The sequence below is a fragment of the Hyperolius riggenbachi genome, chromosome 2 (assembly GCF_040937935.1).
Source record: "Hyperolius riggenbachi isolate aHypRig1 chromosome 2, aHypRig1.pri, whole genome shotgun sequence".
Classification (NCBI taxonomy): domain Eukaryota; kingdom Metazoa; phylum Chordata; class Amphibia; order Anura; family Hyperoliidae; genus Hyperolius; species Hyperolius riggenbachi.
Genome location: NC_090647.1, coordinates 139359855 through 139384151, shown reverse-complemented (window position 1 = coordinate 139384151; position 24297 = coordinate 139359855). Strand labels below are relative to the sequence as shown.

The window sequence follows — 24297 nt, the reverse complement described above, 5'->3', positions numbered from 1 at the left end:
CAATCAAACTCAAGCAGTAGAGGTTCCTCACACAAGTCCTGGTTTAACTCTGCTTGACTATTTGAAGTCACATGCCCAAAGGATCAGGTATGATTTAATCTCTATAGAAACTGAAGGACATACTGTACATGTACGTGTTTCAGCTTACATTGCTTGTAATAGTCTTCTCCATAGTCCTCTTTCATCTTTGCAGGTAAATTGTCCCACTGTTGCTTTAGCTTCTTTAAAAACGTCTCCCGATTACAGAGTATTGGTGTTCGAAAACACCCTGGTTCTATGATGGATACTTTTACGCCAAAGTCACGCATGTCCCGTCTGCATAAAAGCAACAAGATGAGTGTTACCATGTTTATTATAAAGTATAACTATGAGAGGACATATAAAGTAATGGATCATTAAAGGACAACTAAAGTGAGAAGGATACCGAGGCTGCCATATTTATTTCCTTTTAAGCCATACCAGTTGCCTGGCTATCCTGCTGATCCTCTACATCTAATTATTTTAGCCATAGATCCTAAACAAGCATGTAGCAGATCAGCTGCTTCTGACAGATCTGACAAGATTAGATACATGCTTATTGTTGGTGTGATTCAGACACTAATGCAGACAAAACGACCAACAGGGCTTAATAGGAACTGGTATTGTTTAAAAGTAAATAAATATGGCAGCCTCCATATACCTCTCACTTTGGTTGTCCTTTAAGCTTTTCATTGTTTTTAGCATTCTCCATTTTTGTTTTTTTCAACAGGCAGGCACCATATTTTTAACAGTGTGGAATTTTCCAGATATTTTCCATCTTGTCTGCAGTAAGGTGGAGCTGCCACATCCTGTTTCAGAATTGCTTCATATTAGCCTTACTGCCACCTCAAATTCACTGACAGACAGGTTAACAATACCAGGTTCACAACAGGAGTATTGAGTACAAGGCAAATTTTCTTGTGATTCCACTAATCTGGTGTATCTGACTATTTGTGTGCTAAATGCCTCAAATGTATTTAGGGAAGAAACTGGACAAACTCTGGACAAGCGTATGAACAGACACAGGCACACGATTAACAATACCAAAACTGATCTCCCAGTTGCTACTAGTGTTCGGCGAACAGTGTTCGCCACTGCTCGGGTTCTGCAGAACATCACCCTGTTCGGGTGATGTTCGAGTTCGGCCGAACACCTGATGGTGTTCGGCCAAACCGTTCGGCCACATGGCCGAACTAAGAGCGCATGGCCGAACGTTCCCCGAACGTTCGGCTAGCGCTGTGATTGGCCGAACGGGTCACGTGGTTCGGACCCGAACGCGCTCTGATTGGCCGAACTGTCACGTGGTTCGGGTAAATAAATACCCGAACCACGTCATTTCTCCGCCATTTGTCTGTGGGTTTAGCTTTGGGTAGGCAGGCAGGGTAGTTCGCGCTCCAGCCACGCTAGCCAGGGTCCCCCCAGTCATTGTGTGTCGCTGCTGGGAACAGTAGTACACCGCTCGCTCAGCCACACTATATAGCATTGTGTTTACTGCCACTCTGTGTACCTCGCTCAGCCACACTATATAGCATTGTGTTTACTGCCACTCTGTGTCTGCTGGGAACAGTAGTACACCGCTCGCTCAGCCACACTATATAGCATTGTGTTTACTGCCACTCTGTGTACCTCGCTCAGCCACACTATATAGCATTGTGTTTACTGCCACTCTGTGTCTGCTGGGAAAAGTAGTACACCGCTGCTGGGTTAGCGTTTCCAGTCCCTGTTTATTGAACCTCTCATCTGTATTACATTTATGACTGCATGGCGGCAAAAAGCATTGCTATATCCGCACGCTTTTTGTCCTCATGCAAGGCCTGGGTTGCGTCTCAAAAAGCGTGGCCTTCTCCTCCTGCGCCTCCTCCTGTTCCATCACGTGTGCGGCTGCTGCTGCTGGCCTGGGTTAGCGTTTCCGGTCCCTGTTTATTGAACCTCTCATCTGTATTACATTTATGACTGCATGGCGGCAAAAAGCATTGCTATATCCGCACGCTATTTGTCCTCATGCAAGGCCTGGGATGTTGTGTCTCAAAAAGCGTGGCCTTCTCCTCCTGCGCCTCCTCCTGTTCCATCACGTGTGCTGCTGCTGGCCTGGGTTAGCGTTTCCGGTCCCTGTTTATTGAACCTCTCATCTGTATTACATTTATGACTGCATGGTGGCAAAAAGCATTGCTATATCCGCACGCTATTTGTCCTCATGCAAGGCCTGGGATGTTGTGTCTCAAAAAGCGTGGCCTTCTCCTCCTGCGCCTCCTCCTGTTCCATCACGTGTGCTGCTGCTGCTGCTGCTGGCCTGGGTTAGCGTTTCCGGTCCCTGTTTATTGAACCTCTCATCTGTATTACATTTATGACTGCATGGCGGCAAAAAGCATTGCTATATCCGCACGCTTTTTGTCCTCATGCAAGGCCTGGGTTGCGTCTCAAAAAGCGTGGCCTTCTCCTCCTGCGCCTCCTCCTGTTCCATCACGTGTGCTGCTGCTGCTGCTGGGTTAGCGTTGCAGGTCCCTGTTTATTGAACCTCTCATCTTTATTACATTTATGACTGCATGGCGGCAAAAAGCATTGCAATATCCGCACGCTATTTGTCCTCATGCAAGGCCTGGGATGTTGTGTCTCAAAAAGCGTGGCCTTCTCCTCCTGCGCCTCCTCCTGTTCCATCACGTGTGCTGCTGCTTGTGCTGGGTTAGCGTTACCGGTCCCTTTTCCTGGAACCTCTTCTCTGTATTACATTTATGACTGCATGGCGACAAAAAGCATGTTACCTGTGCAAAGAAACATGACATTTTCCACATTTAAAAGACAGTTTTTCCTTTGAAACTTTACAATCAATTTTCTCAAAAACTATAAGCTCTTTTTCAAATTTTTTTTTCCTCTTGTACCCACTCCCAAGGTGCACATACCCTGCAAATTTGGGGTATGTAGCATGTAAGGAAGCTTTACAAAGCACGAAAGTTCGGGTCCCCATTGACTGCCATTATGTTCGGAGTTCGGCGCGAACACCCGAACATCGCGGCGATGTTCGGCGAACGTTCGCGAACCCGAACATCTAGGTGTTCGCCCAACACTAGTTGCTACACACTTTCATTCCAATGGACACAGCTTAGATGATCTTTGTGCCACTGTGGCTTCAAATCGTTGAAATAAAGATAAATAGCAGAGACACAATGTATAAATTGGTTCCAAGCTGTGGACAAAGGCTTGAATAAGGACAAAAACATTTGTATACTGTTATGAGGTTGATGATATTTAGTGCCATAACTCTTTCTCAGCCTAGACAAATATTGCATCTACCCTGCTTGTAACTAAACTTGTGAACTCGTAATTTGCGATGCCTCTTTGACAGTTGAGTCCCGGTTCTGTGAGGGACTGAGTACACAGGAGTCTAATCTATTAATCAGCAAAGAACCTCTCACCCCATTTAGATGTTCTGTTTAATTGAAGCATCTTAACGACATGCATTTATGGCTGCAAAAATCTAACTATTCCCTTTTGAAGTTGCATGTATATAGCTGTCTGTTCCAACAGCTTGTAAGCAAGCAGGATTGAGTCTGGCGAAGGCTGCACAGCAGAAATCTTGCTTACTCTTATTCTTTTAAAGAGACTCCGTAACAAAAATTGCATCCTGTTTTTTATCATCCTACAAGTTCCAAAAGCTATTCTAATGTGTTCTGGCTAACTGCAGCACTTTCTACTATGACAGTCTCTGTAATAAATCAATGTATCTTTCCCCTGTCAGACTTGTCTGCCTGTGTCTGGAAGGCTGCCAAGTTCTTCAGTGTTGTGGTTCTGCTATGAACTCACCCTTCCTGGCCCCTCTATGCACACTGCCTGTGTGTTATTTAGATAAGAGAGAAGAGAGAAGCTGCTCTAATCAGCTGGATAAATCGTCCTCTGAGCTGGCTGGGCTTTCACATACTGAGGAATTACAAACAAGGGCAAAGCTGTTTGCAGGAAGAAAAGAGCAGCCTGAAACTTCAGTGCATGGGGGAAAGAAACACACAAATGATCTCTTGAGATTCAAAAGGAATGCTGTATACAGCCTGCTTATGTATGGATGTATTTTCTATGTGTGGACATACTGTACATCAACCTACTTCCTGTTTTGGTGGCCATTTTGTTTGTTTACAAACAAACTTTTAAAAACTGTTTTTAACCACTTTTAATGCGGCGAGGAGCGGCGAAATTGTGACAGAGGGTAATAGGAGATGTCCCCTAACGCACTGGTATGTTTACTTTTGAGCGATTGTAACAATACAGATTCTCTTTAAGTTAGCCAATAAATGGTATCATCCTGACTCAAAACTTCTTGCTCCAATTCACCTACTCTTTTACCTGACTTCTGGACTCCACTTTCAGACTCCCCCGCCTCCCATGTGGAGGTGGCTAAATCGCCATTCCAGGGTTGGCATCTCACACGGCAGGTTGGTGGCGGGGGGAGAGATTGTAGGTAAGTTTGCATTTTTTATTTTCCCCATACAGCATCAATGTCTGGACTCCTATTTAATGGCACATTGTAAACAAGGCATATTCGGTTCCACTTTAGGGAAGTAAAAATTCCAGGACCCAATTTCATACTATCTTTTTAATAAATGACCATTTCCATGAGTTCATAGATAAGGTGAACTCTTGCCAAGCAACATAGCAGCTAATTTATGAAGGTAATGAACATCTTGTTGATCACAGAGTAATTCATATTTTATCAGTTTTTCCTTTTTTTACCATACTTATAAAGCCAGGGAAAGTGAGAAGCATTTGCTGCTTTTCATTATTTTCAAAGCTGAAGAAAAATGTGTTATTTTTTTAAGACTTCAACACATTTTTTAAATTAACAGAATGAATTTTCTTAAAGCATACCTCCTGTGTTGGGTATTGTAACGATCGGTGTCAGCACACAGAGAGAATCTGATTATTGGTGATCTGCAGAATCACCAAGAATACAGATGTATACCTGATTATTGATGACCTGCAGAATCACCAATAATACAGATATGACTAACCTCTGGACACCTATATAGTGTGAGTGTTTGGTGCAACCGTAATGACTTTGAGTAGGACCACCCGAGGAGCAGGCGGCCCTTGGCAGTATGAGGAATACCTCCCTCTGGGAAGTATGAAGACCTTCCAGCAGCCTGAGACTTCCAAGGGGATAGAGCCCCAGGCTGAATAGCAGGAAGGCCTCGTGGCTAACTGACCCCTGGAAGGTGAGCGTCACAGGTAGCAGTGAAGGCTAATCTCTCTAGAGAGAGTGATGGCTCGCAAGGTTGGGCAGGCTAGGTCGGTAACACATGGGCAGATAAAGTACAGAGACAGTAGACTGATTCAGTAACCAGGGACAGGCAGAGTTTGGCAACAGGAAGGCAGATATGCTGAGGTACCGAATCAGAAAGCAAGAGCGAGGTCAACAGAGCAAATGGTCATAACAGATAACAAATAAGGCCTAGTCTTGGGTGTGAGGTCCACGGTCTCGACACCCTGGAACTAGTCTGAAGTATAACACAATAGTAACACAGTGTCCCTAGTCTTGGGTGTGAGGTCTGTGGTCTCAACACCCTGGAACTAGTCTGAAGTATAACACAATAGTAACACAAGTTGAAGAGAAATCGAGAGCCCAATATGGTGTAGTATGTCAAAATTGATTGGATAAATGAAACAGTGAGATGGTAATACTCACAAGCATGGGTTACCACCTAGGTAACCACTCATTAGGCAGGTGAGGAGATTAGACCTGTCCTCACTCAAAATTAAGAAGTCGTTCTCTGTAGATAGGAAAAAAGGGGGTAGATCACCCCTCCACCTGGGGTGGACTCAAATATATTGGTAGGTGAACAGAGGCGCCAGAAGGATAAAAGTACATAACATTTTTTAAAAATTGCTGGGAGGAAGTGGTGGACTCGCCTCCGTTAAAGCAGACACCAAGGACTGTAAATATATAGATATACACATTTATTGAAAATACCCCAAAGATTGCATCTTTGGGGTATTTTCAATAAATGTGTATATCTATATATTTACAGTCCTTGGTGTCTGCTTTAACCACCCTGGCGTTCTGATTAAATCGCCAGGGTGGCTGCGGGAGGGTTTTTTCTAAATAAAAAAAAAACTATTTCATGCAGCCAACTGAAAGTTGGCTGCATGAAAGCCCACTAGAGGGCGCTCCGGAGGCGTTCTTCCGATCGCCTCCGGCGCCCAGAATAAACAAGGAAGGCCGCAATGAGCGGCCTTCCTTGTTTTGCTTAGATCGTCGCCATAGCGACGAGCGGAGTGACGTCATCGACGTCAGCCGACGTCCTGACATCAGCCGCCTCCGATCCAGCCCTTAGCGCTGGCCGGAACTTTTTGTTCCGGCTACGCTGGGCTCAGGCGGCTGGGGGGACCCTCTTTCGCCGCTGCTCGCGGCGGATCGCCGCAGAGCGGCGGCGATCAGGCAGCACACGCGGCTGGCAAAGTGCCGGCTGCGTGTGCTGCTTTTTATTTTACGAAAATCGGCCCAGCAGGGCCTGAGCGGCAGCCTCTGGCGGTGTTGGACGAGCTGAGCTCGTCCAGACCGCTCAGCAGGTTAACGGAGGTGAGTCCACCACTTCCTCCCAGCAATTTTTAAAAATGTTTATGTACTTTTATCCTTCTGGCGCCTCTGTTCACCTACCAATATACAATAGTAACACAGAAGTAATCTGGCTCAATGTGAATTCCCAGGTCCTCCTGGTTCTAACACACTGTGGGATCTGACTATGGTCTGAGTGCTTTCACGTAAGTGTTCGCAACGGCAGACAACTTGAGACTGACCGGCAATAACTATATATAGAGCGGCGCTCCCTGGCGCCACCCAGCGCTGATCAACCAATAGCCGCCCGCTCTGAGATCAGCTGACCAACCTGGTCAGCTGATCCCTCTCCGTTTGTCATAATGGTTCCACCTCTCCGCGCGTGCGCGCGTATTCCTCAATCTGTGTGCACTAGAAGGCCCAGCCACATCAGACGCATGCCGCCGCGTGTCAACCGCTGAGCTGAATGCGGAACCAGCCGCCTCGCTGCCAGTCCGCGCGGCGGCTTTTCCGCAATCTATTACAGGTATATGTAAAAAAGGTGCCTAGTAGAAAGGACGCCAGAAATAGCCGGTAGTAGAATATCAGTAACATTAAATATTGGTAACTCTTACTGATATTTTACTATGACCTAACCTAACACTACTCTCACACAGAGCCCTCCCTCTTCTGATGCCTAACCTTGAAATCCCCCTTTCCTCCCATGTCTGACCTTAATCCCTCCCCCCCCCCAGTGCCTAACCTGACCCCTAAGGACCACCCACACTCCTAACATTAATGAACCACACCTCCTAACCCTAGTGAAATATTTTCGCTGCCATGGGCGGCAATGTTTAAAGCCATGATTAGCAGCTATAAATGGTAAATAGTAGCTATAGACTGCTAAATAGCGGCTATAAGTGACTATAAATGTTAAATAGCGGCTATAAACCTCAGACGCACGATTACCATTTATAGCAACTAATCACAGCTTATAGCATTACTGCCTATGGCAGCTCCATTTTTAACAGGGTACCTCCAGCTCCCTGTTTACCTGCTTCGTGTGAGGTAAGAAAGATGTGTATGTACAGTGGCAAGCATACAAATAACTAAGCTGTGCTCCTTTTTTTTTTTTTTTTTTCGTTCAATGCCCCCCTCCTCCCGACATAAATACACACCTTAAATTCAAAACAGATGCAAACTATGCACTAAATTAGATAACATTGAATGCAAACTGTTACACATGGATGCAGCTATCCATAAGTAGACTTATATTTTTGTACAACAGAAGGAGATGGCAGCGCTTCCAAATACAGGCTGCAAGGGAATTGACCAGCTGCATAGATGTGCAGAGCCCATACATGGGCAGATTACACAACTTGCATTCAAAACAGATGAACAAGTGGAGGATGTTAACTTCCAATAAACAGTTTGCACACAGATTGTTCAGTGATAGACTCTCCCACCATGTTGAGGGGTCCACACGGAAGAGACCTGGGGCCATATCCTATTCAAGGTGCTAAGTAGCTTGCAAATGCGAGCTACTTATCGCCTTGCAATCGCGCAAGGATTAGCGGCAAATCCTATTGCCCATATCCTTTGCGCGATGATCGTTAGGGAGCATTACTCAGACGAGAGCCTGAGCGATGCTCCCATTTACCGGGCGATGGGGAGTGAGGTTTACACTGTGGTGCTGTCCTTCAGCACCACGGTCTCACTCCCCACACATGCGCACTCACACGACGAACGACCGCCGCCATCTTCCACCGCAGCATCTGGGGGTCTCCTTTAATAAGGAGACCCCCAGAGCTCGCGTCAGGACACTGCACACCTTAGAAACCCCCCACATAGTTGCGCCAGGCACCCCTGTTAACATACATACCACCGCTGATCACCCGATGCCTCTCGTTGCAACTTTCCGTTGCGTAATTACAGTGTATCTAACACTGTAATTACTGTCCGCATAGGAGCCCGGGCAAAGCATCTTTGAATCTGCAGGTGGGGCTCCCCATTGGTCCGCTGTCTGAACCAATAAAATGGCTCAGCCAGCGGATCAATGGGGAGCCCCGGCTGCAGATTCAGAGATGCTTTGCCTGGGCTCCTATGCGGACAGTAATGACAGTGTTAAATACACTGTAATTACACAACGGAATTTGCGGCGAGAGGCGTCGGGTGATCAGCGGCGGTATGTATAATGACAGGGGTGCCGGGCAGAGCTACGTGGGGGGCTTCTAAAGTGTGCGGCGATGCAGATGCAGTGGCGATGACGTGCGTTAGCTGGTTTAGACTAGAGTTGGGCCGAACCTCCGATTTTAGGTTCGCAAACCGGGTTCGCGAACCTTCGCGGAAGGTTCGGTTCGCGTTAAAGTTCGCGAACCGCAATAGACTTCAATGGGGATGCGAACTTTGAAAAAAAAAATAATTATGCTGGCCACAAAAGTGATGGAAAAGATGTTTCAAGGGGTCTAACACCTGGAGGGGGGCATGGCGGAGTGGGATAGATGCCAAAAGTCCCCGGGAAAAATCTGGATTTGACGCAAAGCAGCGTTTTAAGGGCAGAAATCACATTGAATGCTAAATGACAGGCCTAAAGTGCTTTAAAACATCTTGCATGTGTATACATCAATCAGGTAGTGTAATTAAGGTACTGCTTCACACTGACACACCAAACTGTTCACTGAACGGAACAGGTATGCAGTGGCGGGTTCACAGAACAGGTATGCAGTGGCAGGATCACTGAACAGGTATGCAGTGGCAGGATCACTGAACAGGTATGCAGTGGCAGGATCAATGAACAGGTATGCACTGGCAGGATCAATGAACAGGTATGCAGTGGCAGGATCAATGAACAGGTATGCAGTGGCAGGATCACTGAACAGGTATGCAGTGGCAGGATCACTGAACAGGTATGCAGTGGCAGGATCAATGAACAGGTATGCACTGGCAGGATCAATGAACAGGTATGCAGTGGCAGGATCAATGAACAGGTATGCAGTGGCAGGATCACTGAACAGGTATGCAGTGGCAGGATCACTGAACAGGTATGCAGTGGCAGGATCAATGAACAGGTATGCACTGGCAGGATCACTGAACAGGTATGCAGTGGCAGGATCACTAAACAGGTATGCACTGGCAGGATCAATGAACAGGTATGCACTGGCAGGATCACTGAACAGGTATGCAGTGGCAGGATCACTGAACAGGTATGCACTGGCAGGATCAATGAACAGGTATGCAGTGGCAGGATCAATGAACAGGTATGCAGTGGCAGGATCACTGAACAGGTATGCAGTGGCAGGATCACAGTACAGGTATGCAGTGGGCTGAGGGCTCACTGAACAGAACAGGTATGCAGCCAGGAAGAAGTTAAGCCTAACTAATCTTTCCCTATGAGAGACTGCAGCAGCTCGCCCTACTCTCACTAATGCAGGCACACGAGTGGCCATAACGGCCGCCGCTGCCTGCCTTATATAAGGGGGGGTGGGGCTCCAGGGGCTAGTGTAGCCTAATTGGCTACACTGGGCCTGCTGACTGTGATGTAGAGGGTCAAAGTTGACCCTCAGGTGCATTATGGGGCGAACCGAACTTCTTCCGCAAAACGTTCGCGTGCGGTACCCGCACGCGAACCACCTACGTTCGCGCGAACAAACCACGTTCGCCGGCGAACCGTTCGGCCCAACTCTAGTTTAGACCTGATTTTTGCAGGTCTAAGCTCACGTTCATGTCTGCCGGGAAGCGAATTCCCGGTGGCATGCAAACGGTCACTGGATATCGTGTAAAGAACTCACTGGGCGATTACATCGCCCAAGCGAGTTCTTTTCCGCCTGGGGGGATCATAACTCAATTAGGATTAGGCGATGCCCTCATCGCCTAAATTAAGAACTCGCCAGCGCTTAGCACTGGCGAGTTCAGTAATAGAATATGGTCCCTAACCTCTAACTAACAATTTAACATTGTGTAAACCTGGGGCAGCTAACCATAAAATGGTCTACATATTTTCTAAAGAGCAGCAAATGAACTGGCAGCGCTCCTATTCAAGCTGCAACTGAAATGATTACCAACAGAGGTGTGCAACGCCCCTCCTTCCAGAGACTTAAAGGGACTCCGAGCAGTGCAGAAACTATGGAAAGATGCATATCATTTTAAAGCTCTCTTTCTCCTCTTTCCAATGATATATAAACCGCTGCCCTACGCCTTTTAGTTTTCGCTATTTTTGCGATTAAAAGTGCCGCGGCCGCGATTTCAATCGCAAAAATAGAGAAAACTAAAAGGCGTAGGGCAGCGGTTTATATATCATTGGAAAGAGGAGAAAGAGAACTTTAAAATGATATGCATCTTTCCATAGTTACATTGTATTACACAGGGCGACTTTTTCTGCTGAATGGAGCTGCTGACACTGGGGAAAGTGTCGTCCTGTGTAATACAAGTAACTATGGAAAGATGGATATCATTTTAAAGCTCTCTTTCTCCTCTTTCTGGCGACACCTAAATCGTCGCCCTACGCCTTTTAGTTTTCTCTATTTTCACGATTGAAATCGCGGCCACTGCAATTTCAATCGCGAAAATAGCGAAAACTACAAGGCGTAGGGCGGCGGTTTATATATCATTGGAAAGAGGAGAAAGAGAGCTTTAGGCAGGGAACACACTTGACTTTCAGTTTTCTGCGCGCGTTTTTCTGCACACTTTTTCTGCACACCAAGTGTGTTTCTTTGCAGGAAAACGCGCGCTTTTTTTCACAGCAGCTGATGTAATTGATAGAGAAAACTGACCAAATGTGCAGAGTCATCATGCAGGATGTCAGTTTTTTTTCTGCGTGCGAACAACACAGTAAGTGTGGACTAGCACATTGATTAACATGAGTTCTCAGTTTTTCTGTGCAGAAAACGCGAACGAAAACAGTCAAGTGTGTTCCCTGCCTTAAAATTATATGCATCTTTCCATAGTTTCTGCACTGCTCGGAGTCCCTTTAAATGCACACCTTAATTTCAAAACAGATGTGAACTATGCACTAAACCCCAAAACTAGATCATCCTGTTAAAATTGAAAGCCACACAAATCTAACTCTAGCTAGTCCTATAAGGAAAAGAGTTATTTCAACAGCCTCTCTAGAGATAGCAAAATATAATCTATATATATAAAAGTGTGTGTGTGTGCGTGCGTGTGTGTCCGTGATCACTCGGACCGATTTGAATGAAACTTGGTATGCAGATTCCTTATTACCTGTAATGATATGTTCTGGGGGTCCCCCCCCCCCCCTGCACACCTGGGCGGAGCTACAAACAGCTAATCAGATTTCACCTATTCATTTCAATGGAAAAAATGTAAAAGGCTGCCATTCTCACAATAATAAAGCCAGAGTCCCCACACTTGGCACAGTTAGTCACTTTGTGACCGAGGTTATAAATCCAGGAAAAGTGGGCGGAGCATGAAACAGCCAATCAAATTTCAGCCACTCATTTTTAATGAGAAAATGTAAACTGCAGCCATTCTTACACTGTTAATCGCAGGGTTTTCAAACTTGGCACACTTGGTCACTGGGTGACTGAGATTAATAGTCAGTGAAGTGGGCAGAGCCTATAATAGCCAATCAAAATTCACCTGTTGATTTTCAAGGGGAATATTTAAACTGCTGCCATTCTTACACTGTTTATGGCAGAGGTTTCAAACTTGCTACAATTGGTCATTGGGTGACTATGATTTAAAATCGCTAAAGGAGCGGAGCTAAAAACAGCCAATCAGATTTCCTTGGTAGATAAACTGCTTCCATTCACACATTTTTGATGCCAGGAACCTGAAAGCTCACAAACTTGGTCATTGAGTGACTGTGTGTCAAGGTTACAAAAAGTGGGCAGAGTCAAAAACAAATTTTAATGGGAAGATATAAACTGCAGCCATTCTTACACTGTTATTGGCAGAGTTCTCAAACTTTGCCCAGTTAGTCACTGGATGATTGGGATTAATATTCAGGAAAGTGGGTGGAGCCTTCAACAGCCAATCAAAATTCACCTGTTGATTTTCAAGGGGAATATGCAAAATGCTGCCACTGTTACACTGTTAATAGCAGATGCCTCAAACCTGGTACAGTCGGTCACTGGGTGACTAGGGTTCAAATTCTGGAAAGGGAGCAGAACCACAAACAGCCAATCAGATTTGTTTAATTGTTATGGGCCTATACAGATTATAGATACCAAGGACCCCAAAGCTAATAAACTTGGTCATTGAGTGACTATATGTCAAGGTTAGAAAAAGTGGGCACCCCAAAAACTACATTTTTTACAGAAAAACATATAAAATGCAGCCAATTTGTTAATGGCAGGGTTCCCAAACTTGATAGTTGGTCACTGGCTGAATGGGATTAATATTCAGGAAAGTGGGTGGAGCCTACAAAAGCTAATCAAAATTCACCTATTGCTTTTTAAGGGGAATATTTACATTGCTGCCTTTCTTACACTGTTAATGGCAGAGACCACAAACCTGGTACAGTCTGTTATTGGGTGACTGGGGTTTAAATTCTGGACAGGGATGGAGCTACAAACATCCAGCAAAATTTCAGTGGAAAAATGCAACTAATTGATGTGAAGGATCGCAGAGTTTATAAACTTGGTCATTGAGTGACTGTATGTCAAGGTTAAAAACAGTGGGCGGAGCCAAAAACTACTAACTTTTTACATGGGAAAATATAAACTGCAGCCATTCTTACACTGTTAATGGCAGGGTTCTCAAACTTGACACAGTTGGTCACTGGGTGACTGGGATTAAGATTCAAAAAAGTAGGTGGAGCCTACAACAGCCAATCAAAATTTGTGTGTAGAAAGCCAAATGCTCTGGAACCCCCCCAAAAAATAACTACCCATTGGTGCAGGATCAGGTGAGCCAAACAACAGGTAACGACAAGTGAAGGAGGATCCGCAAGCACAGTGGAATAGTAAAAGCTGGTATTCTTTATTGAAAAAGCCGCATAAAAAGACAAAAACAGGCCACAAGAAGGACTAACATGTATCGGGCTCAAGGTTCGCCCTTAATCATAGTCATGTTGATCCTGAAAAGAGGCGGGGACTTTATAGCCGGAAGGGGGGGGAGGGAGACAAAACTCCAAACGCACCCCACCAGCAAAAAAGTACACACCTCTTAAAGTTACAGAATACATCTCATGGTTGACATTGCAAAATAACATTAAAGTGTAATCACATATATGTAAGAAGATGTAACAAAATGCTATAAAAACACCTAAATATAAAAAATTTGGTACATAAAAGAGTACATGAGGAAGTGATGCCCGGCAAAGGAGAAGGAGAGGGGAGAATGCCTCTTAGAAATCATATACGAGACTGATGTCCCAAAGGGTATATAAACCTGCAGGGGAACGGGTACCCATACGATGGATCCAAAAGGCCTCTCGTTTAAGGAGAAGTCTCTGGAGGTCTCCACCCCTGGTTGGACAAACTACTCTTTCCACTCCCTGATATTTGAAATAGGTCATATTCCCATTATGGCAGTTCTCAAAATGTTTTGAAACTGTGGACTTTTGAAAGGTGTTCCAGTTAGCCGCACAGTAGTGTTCACCTATTCTAGCCCGAAGATTACGGGTGGTGCAACCCACATACTGGATACGGCAACTGGTGCAAGAAATTACATAAATTGTGTGTTTAGTATCACAATTGATGTACTGCAAAATGGGAAAGGACCTATTGGCTATATAGGAAAAGATAGATGTTCCTCTTAGGTGACACCTACAATAATGGCAGGTAGTAAAACCACTAGGGTAGGAACCCACTGTGTTAAGCCATGTCGGGGTACGTATGGAGGCTGCAGATCTGAAGAAGCTGGGAGATAAGATAGACCCCAAAGTACGTGTTTATCGGGCTGAAAAACGACAGCCTCTGTCTAAAATTTGCTTAAGTTTGGGGTCTGAATGCAGAACTGGAAGATATTTTTTATTAACATCAACAATGTTTTTATATTCCAGACTGTGTTCTGTAACAAATGTAGCAGCTCCCATCCCCGTCCTGTCGCGTCGTCTTTTTCCACCTATTAAAAGCTCACTCCTAGATTTTTTGGCTACTTTACTTCGACTGGTTTTTAGTTGGGTTACGCTTGGTGGTATATCCTCCCGGTCAGCACACAATGCAGATTCTGACGTGAAGGAGGTACACACGCTAGCACAAGGAACCAGGATATCCCCAGTTTAGTGGAGGTCGGAGAGGACTGACTCCAACAGGAGATGTGGCGCACAGAGCAGGCGTAGATCTGAACAGCCACAAACAATCCTTCCACTGTAGTGGCTCAGCGCAAGGTAGCGCTGAGCGCATAAACCAGAACTCAGAAGATCAGGACAGGTAACAGAATAAACGTTTGCTTAACTAGTCACTGCTTAAGTGACAGCAAACGTCCAAGACAAGACAGACTGGAATGAGGCAGCCAATGCGATTGCAGCGGTGGCGTGCCTCACAAGGACAGGACAGAATAGTCGGGAAATAGAGTCAAAGAAGGCAGACGTAATCCACACAAATATAAAATAGGTATGATTTCCTAGCGTATTACGGTTACAGCTATCAATGAACTACAAACGACTAACTGACATATGTATACATCGGCGATAAACCGATATATGACATAAGCAAGGAACACTAACTAAGAACTGGAGCAGGACTAGGAACAGGACTGAACTAGCTAAGCACGGGTGATCACGATACGCGCAACCTACCAAAACGTGCTGGAAACTAACTGACTGAACACAGGATATAAACAGTTCAGTACGTATATATCAGCGACACTGATGTATTAATGTAACACGAATACAAAGAAAATAACAAACGTGCTAGTATGCGTATATATTGGTGATGAACCGATATATGACGCAAGACAAGCAAAGGAACAACTTATGATAACAAGAGCAAAACTAGGAGGACTCGCTGACCCCTTCGCAGGAGTCAGCGCAGTCCACACGGACTAGGAACAAGGTGGGGGCCGGACAGAGTAACAGACAGAATCTGAGACTATGATAGCCCATGGAACACTGCAGGAAGCAGTCCTTTATACTGAGGTCATCCAATGGGAACAGACATGCAGATTTCCACACAGGTGAATGGTAATCAATCACAGGCTGACAGCAGGAAAGGGCAGACAATGATATGCAGCCTGCAAGAAAGGGATTGCAGCTCCATTGCAACAGACAATGTTTGTTTTCACAAAAGCATATTAATCTGTCATTAACAGAGCAAATGCACGCAAAGAATTCAAAAACTGCTTGTCTTCAGTAAAACTGCAGCAAGCAGTACATGCTGCAGAAGTGATCATAACAGTACCCCCTCCCCTTAAAGGCGGCTTCCAGCAATCTGACTGATAATTCATGATGGCCGGGACAGCCCGACAAGCCCAAATTCCAGAATCAGTCACTACAAGACTGAACTCATCAGGAGCAGAACCTACAGAAACATGCCCATCAGTACTACAAGCCTCAGTGTAATACCCATCAGAACCGTGATTTCCAAGAAAAAAAAAACCCTGAAACTCTGAGCGATACCCATCGCCTTCCAGGGACTGTCCAAAGATGCCAAAGCCTTTGCAATGCCCACCGGAACTGTCTTTACCAACACAATACCCACTGTTGAACCAGTCCAAGGTACCAGGACAAGTTTCCTCAGAGATCTCCCAAAACACTTTGAAGTTCCATAGAGATCCCAAAAGGTTAGAACACCCCTTAGGCTCACATGGAGAACTATCAAGAACCCCTATGGAACCTAGGGCAATTCCAGAGTCAGGGTTACGAGGACAAACATCAAGATCAGGGCCAGGGATGCTCGGATACCCCTTTTTATTATTCGAGTTAGGTCGAATTCGAATTGTAAATTAATCGAGGTCGGTCGAATATTCGAGTCGAATATTTTTTACTATTCGATTCGACCTCGAAATTCGAGCTCACTATTCGAGTCGGTATTCGAGCTCATTATTCGAGCTGACCATTCGAATTGGCCTTAAATAGCTTCCAACACTTGTTTTGGGGGTGAATGATGCAAGAAACATCTTTTTTTCCAAGTAACAACAGCAAGTGATTATGTGGGGATGTTCCTTTAAAAAAAAAAAAAAAAAAAGGTGGAAAGAGAAGTTAAATACACAGCATGAGGTTCCAGACAGCGGTCCTGAAGCCCACATCGTGTCCAATACACAACTGGGACATCAGTTTTCAACCCGGACACCTCTAAAAATAATATCACAAAGTATTAAAAAGTATATATATATTTTTTTTTAAAGAAATGCAGCTATTTTTGAGCGTAATAGCTGGTGGCGCATGGTGGAAGCGCCATTATATGTGCTCCCTGGCAGTGGAAACACACAGACAGCAGGAGGTATATTCAGCAAGAGCAGCAGCAGGAGGAGGATGATTGTGTGGCAGCAGGCAGTCAATGAGGCAGGCAGCGAGACATAATAGGCTGTGGTACCTAGCGGTGGTACCAGGCCATAAATACACAGCATGAGGTTCCAGACAGCGGTCGTGAAGCCCACATCGTGTCCAATACACAACTGGGACAACACAGTTTTCAACCCGGACACCTCAGAAAAATTAAAACTTTTATTTTTTAATGTTTTTTTTTTTTTTTTTTTTTTTTTTTTTACAGCAAATTACACATATAGCTATTGTTGGACGTAATAGCTGGTGGCAGAGTGACAGCAGAAGGTAAATCTGTGTACCCTGGCAGTGGGAAACACAGCAGACAGACAGCAGCAGCAGCAGGAGGAATGGAGAAGTAGTGTGAGTGTGGCAGCAGGTAGGTAGGCAGCGTGACATAATAGCCCTGGTACCTAGCGGTGATACCAGGGCTGTAAATAAACACAACAGGAGGTCCCAGACAGCGGTCGTGCAGCCCACATCGTGTCCAATACAAAACTGGGACAACACAGTTTTCAACCCGGGCACCTCAGAAAAATTAAAACTTTTTTTTTTAATGGTTTACTTTTTTTTTTACAGCAAATTTAACAAATAGCTATTGTTGGACGTAATAGCTGGTGGCAGAGTGGCAGCAGACGGTAAAATCTGTGTACCCTGGTAGTGGGAAACACAGACAGACAGCAGCAGCAGCAGGAGGAATAGAGGAGTAGTGTGAGTGTGGCAGCAGGTAGGTAGGCAGCGTGACATAATAGCCCTGGTACCTAGCGGTGATACCAGGGCTGTAAATAAACACAACAGGAGGTCCCAGACAGCGGTTGTGCAGCCCACATCGTGTCCAATACACAACTGGGACAACACAGTTTTCAACCCGGGCACCTCAGAAAAATTAAAACTTTTATTTTTTTTTAATGGTTTACTTTTTTTTTTGACAGCAAATTTAACATATAGCTATTGTTGGACGTAATAGCTGGTGGCAGAGTGGCAGCAGAAGGTAAAATCTGTGTACCCTGGCAGTGGGAAACACAGCAGACAGACAGACAGCAGCAGCAACAGGAGGAATGGAGGAGTAGTGTGAGTGTGGCAGCAGGTAGGTAGGCAGCGTGACATAATAGCCCTGGTACCTAGCGGTGATACCAGGGCTGTAAATAAACACAACAGGAGGTCCCAGACAGCGGTCGTGCAGCCCACATTGTGTCCAATACACAACTGGGACAACACAGTTTTCAACCCGGGCACCTCAGAAAAATTAAAACTTTTTTTTTTTAATGCTTTACTTTATTTTATTTTTTTACAGCAAATTTAACAAATAGCTATTGTTGGACGTAATAGCTGGTGGCAGAGTGGCAGCAGAAGGTAAAATCTGTGTACCCTGGCAGTGGGAAACACAGATAGACAGCAGCAGCAGCAGGAGGAATGGAGGAGTAGTGTGAGTGTGGCAGCAGGTAGGTAGGCAGCGTGACATAATAGCCCTGGTACCTAGCGGTGATACCAGGGCTGTAAATAAACACAACAGGAGGTCCCAGACAGCGGTCGTGCAGCCCACATCATGTCCAATACACAACTGGGACAACACAGTTTTCAACCCGGGCACCTCAGAAAAATTAAACCTTTTTTTTTTTTTAATGGTTTACTTTTTTTTTTTTTTACAGCAAATTTAACATATAGCTATTGTTGGACGTAATAGCTGGTGGCAGAGTGGCAGCAGAAGGTAAAATCTGTGTACCCTGGCAGTGGGACACACAGACAGACAGCAGAAGGGCAGTACACAGCAGCCCACTGTAGGTGTAAAATGTGTGGCTACAGGCGACTTAATAGTCAAACTGAACCAGGCTGGCTTAGTAGTGAGCAGGAGCCAGGAGGTGGTAAAGGGTGGTAAGGCATATTAACAATGGTTCCGGCAGCCAGTTCATGTCCCCCTCTCGCCGACAACAGGGGCCAGGAACTCGCCTTCCACCCACGCCTGGTTCATCTTGAGAAACGTCAGTCTGTCCACAGACTTGTGAGACAGACGTGAGCGTTTCTCGGTGACCACGCCACCAGCTGCACTGAAGCAGCGCTCGGACAGCACGCTGGAAGGGGGACAGGACAGCACTTCCAGGGCGTACTGCGCCAGCTCGCTCCAGATCTCCAGGCGCTTGACCCAATACTCCATGGGATCAACAGGGGCATTGCTGTCAAGCCCGCTGTAGGGTCCCATGTAGTCAGCCACCATGCGGGTCAGGCGCTGGCTGTGACCGGAGGAGGATGCTGCTGCATGCACCTCCTCTCTAGTCACTGCTGGAGCCTCTACAGTCCTGTAGAGCTCGTTGCTGAGAGACAGCAGGTCTGTGGGGCGCTTGCTGCTGGATGCAGGCACCTGCTGCTGCCTCTGTGCTGGCTGGACAGTGGGGGTGGAAGGCTGGGGGAAGGCTTCCTCCAAGCGCTCAACAAGGGCCTGCTGCAAGCTTCTTATTTGTTGCGCTGGATCTCCTCCTGCAGGAGGCAGGAACTGGCTCAACTTCCCCTTGAGGCGCGGGTCCAACATCATGCTGATCCAGATGTCCTCCCTCTGCTTCATCTGGATCACCCTGGGGTCCTTGCGCAGGCACGTCAGCATGTGTGCTGCCATTGGGAAGAGGCGGGCCACGTCTGCTGGCACATCGACGGCAGTGCTGTCCTCATCCTCCTCCTCTGCCGCCTCATCCTCTCTCCACCCCCGCACCAACTCAGCTGCACTGTGCTGATCCCCCTCATCAGCAGCAAGGTCAGGGACCTCCACCAAGTCCTCCTTCTCCTCCCCCTCAGAGGTGGACTGTGCAGCTGCATGCCGCTCCTGCTGGGCCAAGGCTGCCGCTCCCTGTTCCAGCAAAGCATCGAGGGCCCTGTTCAGCAGACAAACCAGGGGCACCCACTCGCACACCATAGCATGGTCCCTGCTCACCATGTTGGTGGCCTGCAGAAAGGGAGCCAGCACTAAGCACACCTGCTGCATGTGCCCCCAGTCGTCATCGGGGATGATGGACGGGATGTTGCTGGTCTTGTCCCTTTTCTGAGCGGCGGACACAGTGGCCAGGGCAAGGTACTGGTTGACAGCGTGCTTCTGTTCAACCAGACGCTCCAACATAGCCAGGGTGGAGTTCCAGCGAGTTGGAACGTCAAGGATCAGCCGATGGCGTGGCAGCTCCAGCTCCTTTTGCACGTCTTCCAGGCTCGCAGAGGCTGCAGGCGAGCGCCGGAAGTGATGCACAACATTCCTTGCCGTTTCCAGCAGTTCGCCCATCCCCTGGTAGGTGCGCAAGAACTTCTGCACCACCAGGTTCAGCATGTGGGCAAGACAGGGGATGTGGGTCAGGTTTCCCCTGTCGATCGCGGCAACCAGATTGGCCCCATTGTCGGCCACCACCTCTCCGACTCTGAGGCCTCTGGGGGTCAGCCAAATCCTCTCCTGCTCCTGGAGTTTGGCCAACACATGGGTTGCCGTCAGTTTGGTCTTCCCAAGGCTGACCAACTGCAGCAGCGCTTGGCAGTGGCGTGGCTTCACGCTGCTGCTGAGGCGGGGGGTTTGGCCAGGTGTGCCGGAGGATGGCAGAGGATCGGAGGAACCTGCTGCAGTTCCCCTGACCCTGCGGGGTGGCACCACCCACTGTGTTGCTGCTGCTGCTGTGCCCGCTGCTGCTCTCCCATCCTCACTCCCTTCCACCAAGCTGACCCAGTGGACAGTGAAGGACAGGTAGCGGCCTTTCCCGAAGCGACTGCTCCAGGAGTCCATGGTGACGTGAACCCTTTCACCAACCGCGTGCTCCAGCCCTCGCTCCACATTGGCCATGACAAAGCGGTGCAGTGCAGGCATGACCTGGCGGGCGAAGAAGTGTCTGCTGGGGAGCTGCCAGTCTGGGGCTGCACAAGCAAGCAGCGCACGCATGTCGCTCCCCTCCTGCACGAGCGTGTACGGCAGGAGTTGGGAGCACATGGCCCGTGCCAGCAAGCCGTTCAGCTGACGCACGCGACGGCTGCTGGGAGGCAGAGCCCTAACCACCCCCTGGAAGGACTCGCTCAAAAGGCTCTGGCGTTGCCTTTTGCTAGCACGGGAACCAGTGGAGACAGCAGAGGAGGCCACTGAGGACTGGCTGCCAGAACAGGCCTCAGTGTCGGCGGCAGGAGTTGCAGAGGGGGGAGGAGCGGTGCGTTTCCTCACTCCTGCTGGTGCTGCTGGAGGAGCAGGAGGGCGGGTGGCTGCTGTTGCTGCTGCTGCTGCTGAAGGCTGTGCAGTGATGGGTGTGGTGCCACTGCCAGCACCAGATGCCTTCAGCCTCTGGAACTCCTCATGCTGGTGGTAATGTTTAGCAGCAAGATGGTTGATGAGAGAGCTGGTGCTGAACTTTAAGGGGTCTGCACCTCTGTTCAACTTCCGCTGACAGTGGTTGCAAGTGGCGTACTTGCTGTCAACTGTGGGCATGGTGAAAAATTGCCAGATTGGTGACAAGAAAAGCCCCCTACGGCCTGGAGCCGCTGCTGCCTGTCTCCCTGTGGTGGTTGGGGGGGGGGGCTTGGGTGCGGCTGGTGGTGGTACTGGCAGATGCTGCTGCTGCTGCTGAGCCTGAGACACCAGCAGGCTGTGGGACCTGCCTACTGCTGCCAATGCTTGCAATGATGCGCCTCCTTGCAAGGTCCACAAGCGCATCCTCCTCCTCCTCCTCAGAGCTGCTGATGATGACATCCCCAGGTGCTGGTGGTGGCGGCACCCAGTCTTTGTCTGTCACCACGTCATCATCATCATCATCATCCTCCCCCTCCTGAAACATGTCCTGCTGGGATTATTAACCCCTAAACTCCTCTCCTGATGCATGGATGGGCTGCTTGACTGTCGCCACAGTCTTGCTGTCCAATCCCTCATCCCCCAAAGTGCCCATCAGCATCTCCTCCTCCAAATCGCCAACAACAGCAGACAATTGACTTATCATGCCTGGGGTCAAAAGACTGCTGAATGACAGATCGCCAACTGACGGTGAACTGGCCTCCCCCCCAGGCCCTGCTGGGCGGCTGCTGCGAACAGGGGTGGTGGTGGTGAGGGTGGAGGCCTCGGATGCAGAGCTGATGGCGGGCTGCTCATCCTCCGTCATCAGTTGCACCACAGTGGCTGCATCCTTTTCCTCAATGGGACGTTTCCGACCCGGCTGGAGGAAAATAGGAGCAGGTACTACACGCTGCTGCTGCTGCTGTGTCTCTGCAGCGTGAGTTGCTCCTGCTGGGCGGCGCCCAAGGCGTCCACGGCCAGTGGCTATAGGCGGAATGTTAGCCACTGACGCAGCTGCTGCGGAACTGTGCATGGTGGCGCGGCCGCGGCTTGCCACAATGCTGCTCCCTCTCCTCCTGATTCCCTTGCTGCCCTTCCCCTTGCCCAAACCGCGCTGGCTGCCACTTCCAGACATCTTAGATGTTTTGGGCGTAAATAAAAAAGTTTTTTAAAAGGGCGGGTGAAAAAGTGCGGTACTTTAATGGGGTGGGTTGGTGGGTGAGGTGACACTAATCACTAAGTGATTAGATCGCTAAGTGATTACTAGTACAGTACAAATACAAAATACAATAATTAGGAATCAGTAAGTGTGAACAGTGAACAGTGAGTGTGTCCCCTAGTACACTAACTAGAAAATACAATAATCAGTAGTAATCAGATTCAGTAGAAGGAAATAGAGTGTGTGTACACTACAGACAGTGCACGCACACACACACGCAGGAGCTAGCCTATGAACAGTGACTGAGTGTCCCTCCCTAGTACAGTAAGAACTAGAAAATACAATAATCAGATTCAGTAGTAATCAGATGATTCAGTAGAAGGGAATACTGTGTACTGTACAGACAGTGCACGCACACACACACGCAGGAGCTATGAACATATGAACAGTAACAGTGAGTGTCCCTAGTACAGTATACAAAATACAATAATCAATTAGTAAGTAAAGGACAAGACAGGGTAGAATAAACAGCAGAAACACTGGTATAGATCAGAAATAAACTAACAGAGGACAGGAGGACAGCTGCCCACACAGGCAAGGCCCTGAGGCCTAAAGCTGTGTAAGCTTGCCTGCAGCAGCTGCCTGTCTCTATGTAAAACACAAGCTACTAACTAAAATACAATCTCTATCTAGCTAACAACAATATAGGTGTATAGAGCAGGTGTATGTGAGCAAAAACGCTAGGTTAGAGTGACCAGACGTCCCGGATTGCCCGGGACGCGTCCCGGATTCGGGGTCCGCTGTCCCAGGCAGCATGAGGTCCCGGGAAACGTCCCACTTTCAGCAGCGGGACGTCCCGGCCTCGGGACTCTGGCCACTCTCTCTTCATGAACTGGCAGCCGCCGTGCCAGTTCATTGCCCGCAGCCCCGCTCCAGCCTCCTCTTCCGGTGTCTGTTCCTACACCGGCAGGCGAGCAGGGCTACGGCAAGATGGCTGCCGAAGCCCTGTACTGGAGACCTATTTGTGTCTCCAGTACTGGGCTTCGGGCGCCATCTTGCCGTAGCCCTGTCAGCGCGGGAGACCAGAGAGAGCAGGAGGAACAAGACGGTCCCGGGACGGAGCAGCGTGCCAGAGTAAGACTTCTGCCAGGTGAGTAAATGGTTTTTTTCCAGGTGTACTTTGCCCACATTATGTTTCATTCCTGGTGAAATGTTTGCCCGCATTGCGTTTCATTCCTGGTGAAATGTTTGCCCGCATTGCGTTTCATTTCTGGTGAAATGTTTGCCCGCAGTGCGTTTCTTGTCTGGTGAAATGTTTGCCCGCAGTGCGTTTCTTGTCTGGTGAAATGTTTGCCCGCAGTGCGTTTCTTGTCTGGTGAAATGTTTGCCACAGTGCGTTTCTTGTCTGGTGAAATGTTTGCCTGCAGTGCGTTTCTTTTCTGGTGAAATGTTTGCCCGCATTGCGTTTCTTTTCTGGTGAAATGTTTGCCTGTATTGCGTTTATCTTCTGGTAAAATGTTTGCCCGCAGTGCGTTTCTTTTCTGGTGAAATGTTTGCCCGCAGTGCGTTTCTTGTCTGGTGAAATGTTTGCCTGCAGTGCATTTCTTTTCTGGTGAAATGTTTGCCCGCAGAGCGTTTCTTTACTGGTGAAATGTTTGCCCGCATTGCGTTTATTTTCTGGTGAAATGTTTGCCCGCATTGCGTTTCTTTTCTGGTGAAATGTTTGCCCGCATTGCGTTTATTTTGTACTGACATGTTGCCCGCATTGCGTATATTTTGTACTGAAATGTTTGCCCGCATTGCGTTTATTTTGTACTGACATGTTGCCCGCATTGCGTTTATTTTGTACTGACATGTTGCCCGCATTGCGTTTATTTTGTACTGACATGTTGCCCGCATTGCGTTTATTTTGTACTGACATGTTGCCCGAATTGCGGTTATTT

General features: G+C 47.6%; 1 protein-coding gene across 3 annotated transcripts in view; it reads right to left on the bottom strand.

The window, feature by feature from the left end:
- Nucleotides 1-24297, bottom strand: part of LOC137545833 (retinol dehydrogenase 7-like) — a 77957-nt gene that overhangs the window by 5726 nt on the left and 47934 nt on the right. For all 3 annotated transcript variants that reach the window (XM_068267512.1, XM_068267515.1, XM_068267514.1), the window contains exon 4: nt 149-315. In XM_068267512.1, the coding sequence (XP_068123613.1) occupies nt 149-315 (167 nt within the window). The remainder of the gene's footprint in view (nt 1-148; nt 316-24297) is intronic.